This window comes from Pundamilia nyererei, unplaced genomic scaffold (genome assembly GCF_000239375.1).
Source record: "Pundamilia nyererei isolate P.nyererei 1_Seehausen unplaced genomic scaffold, PunNye1.0 scaffold02732, whole genome shotgun sequence".
NCBI classification, from domain to species: Eukaryota; Metazoa; Chordata; class Actinopteri; order Cichliformes; family Cichlidae; genus Pundamilia; species Pundamilia nyererei.
In genome coordinates this window covers 2928-4832 of record NW_005190133.1, presented here as the reverse complement: position 1 = coordinate 4832, position 1905 = coordinate 2928, and the positions used below count along the sequence as shown (strand labels likewise).

Genomic DNA, 1905 nt, shown 5'->3' with positions numbered 1-1905 from the left:
ATACCTGAGGCACTCTGAACTGGCACACGCCCTGACAACCAGCGAGGTACGATCAGGTACAACAGCAATTATTTGTCCCAGGATGATGTCATTTCCTCTCTCCAGCTCACGCTATAAAAAGGGTGCTGTTGCGGCGAGGTCTTGGTGGAGAGACCGGAGAGGACGGAGGCTGTCGGGTCACCGATGCTGCAGAAAATCTAGCTCTCCAGAAATACCGAAAGGCGGCTAAGTTTTGTTCAGAATGCGTCCCTAATTCACCGACTTTGATTTACAGGGAAGAAACCTAACCTTCTGATAAAAGCTTCGCTATTTTTTATTATTCCTGGAGAGCTACTTCGCCTCGTTTCCAAACATGATCGGGAGAGGACTGTTCCTTTTGACAATCCTGTCTAGCTGCGGTAAGAAAAAGAACAGACAGCTAAACCTTGATGAAGTTGAGCGATATGAAGACACAGACGGTTGGTTGAAGGAAATCTGCATTAAGTATTGTGACTGCCGGGGTTCCGCACCGAGGACAGCGACAAGCGCATCTTTAATTGCAATGAATTCACCTGCGCCTTTGGCACAATTATTCTCGTTACTAAAACAACCAGAGGCTTGTAGTAACACAGCGAGTGAGGAAAGAAAAGCGCACACGCACACACACGCGCACACAAAGGAGCTGTAGGGATTATGAAAAGCATGTGAACAAATAAACATGCATGATTTTCTTTTCTCTCTGTGTTCTTGTTCTCTTGCAGTCCTTTCATTGCCAGTGACTTCGAGTCAGCTGGAGAATGAGGACGTAAAGGTAAATATTTTCTTATTGTTTTTGGTAACATTTTCTATTCCAATATTAGTTTTATTGGAGCAACAGAAAAGCAAAAAGCAAAAAAAGAAACTAGTGCAGGTTAGTGTTAACCTTCTTAAATCGATACTTCAGGGATATTCTTCTTGTCAGTATGACAAATAATACAAATCCACTGCATTGCCTTCTAGCTGCTCTCCAGCTGCACTCTTAAGGCACGCAGTGATTAGAAATGTTTAATCCCAATAATTTAAAGCTTTAAGCACCTTCATTGTGAGGCAAACCCACATTTGCCTTTGTAAAAATCAATAGAAAGCAATTTGAGAGCAATGGAGAGCCTTGACCTCCATGATTTTGAGGATGCTAAATCCACTGACAGAGAGGGAGGGAGGGAGGGAGAGAGAGCTTTCCAGAATAAGGTTTGGAGAGACAAGACTGCTAAAGGGAAATGTGGGAAATGTGGAATTTGATCACTTCAAAGGTCTTTTGTGAAGAAGCTGGGCACCTTTAAAAAAAAAAAAGTAGAAGAAGAAGAAAAAGATTGTGGAAAAATTATGTATGGATGTAGTATTGGCGCAATGGGAGTTGAAATAATTTTGATCCCTCATCTAAAGAGATTTATATCTTTCAATTAGTGGCTAAGTTAGCACACAAGCTGCATTCAAAGAGTCTCAGACTCATATGCTGCTTTTGATTCAGTTTAATTCATCTTGCTTGCAACAGCAGCTTGTTTTACTGTAATTCTCACTTTTTTTTTGGGATCATTTGGGGACTGTCTCTCCTCTGATTCTGGATTGTGTGCATCCACAGGTGATGAAATGCATCGTGGAGGCGCTGGCAGATGTCCTATCGAGGCCACACCCCATGCCTGTCAGTCAGGAGTGTTTGGCCACACTGAAGACGGGTAAGCAAAAGAAGGAAGACAGTTCGGCAACACTGAGCATAATCAAATGTCCTTTATTATTAAAAGGGGCTGTTAACATGGCTCAGTGCTGCAAACAACTACATTGATAGCTTAAATTAGCACAGGCAACATGCACGTAAAAAATGAGTTATTAATGAAAAAGAATTGATTTTGCAATTACGTGTTAGAATATTACCTAAAACTGAAGCATGTC

General features: G+C 41.7%; 1 protein-coding gene across 1 annotated transcript in view; it reads left to right on the top strand.

The window, feature by feature from the left end:
• Nucleotides 1–136: 136 nt before the first annotated feature.
• Nucleotides 137–1905, top strand: part of LOC102202778 (chromogranin-A-like) — a gene marked incomplete at its 3' end in the record, with an annotated part of 4099 nt that continues 2330 nt past the window's right edge. Inside the window, exons 1-3 of the mRNA XM_005755732.1 lie at nucleotides 137–398; nucleotides 741–790; nucleotides 1598–1691. Of these exons, the coding sequence (XP_005755789.1) occupies nucleotides 353–398; nucleotides 741–790; nucleotides 1598–1691 (190 nt within the window). The remainder of the gene's footprint in view (nucleotides 399–740; nucleotides 791–1597; nucleotides 1692–1905) is intronic.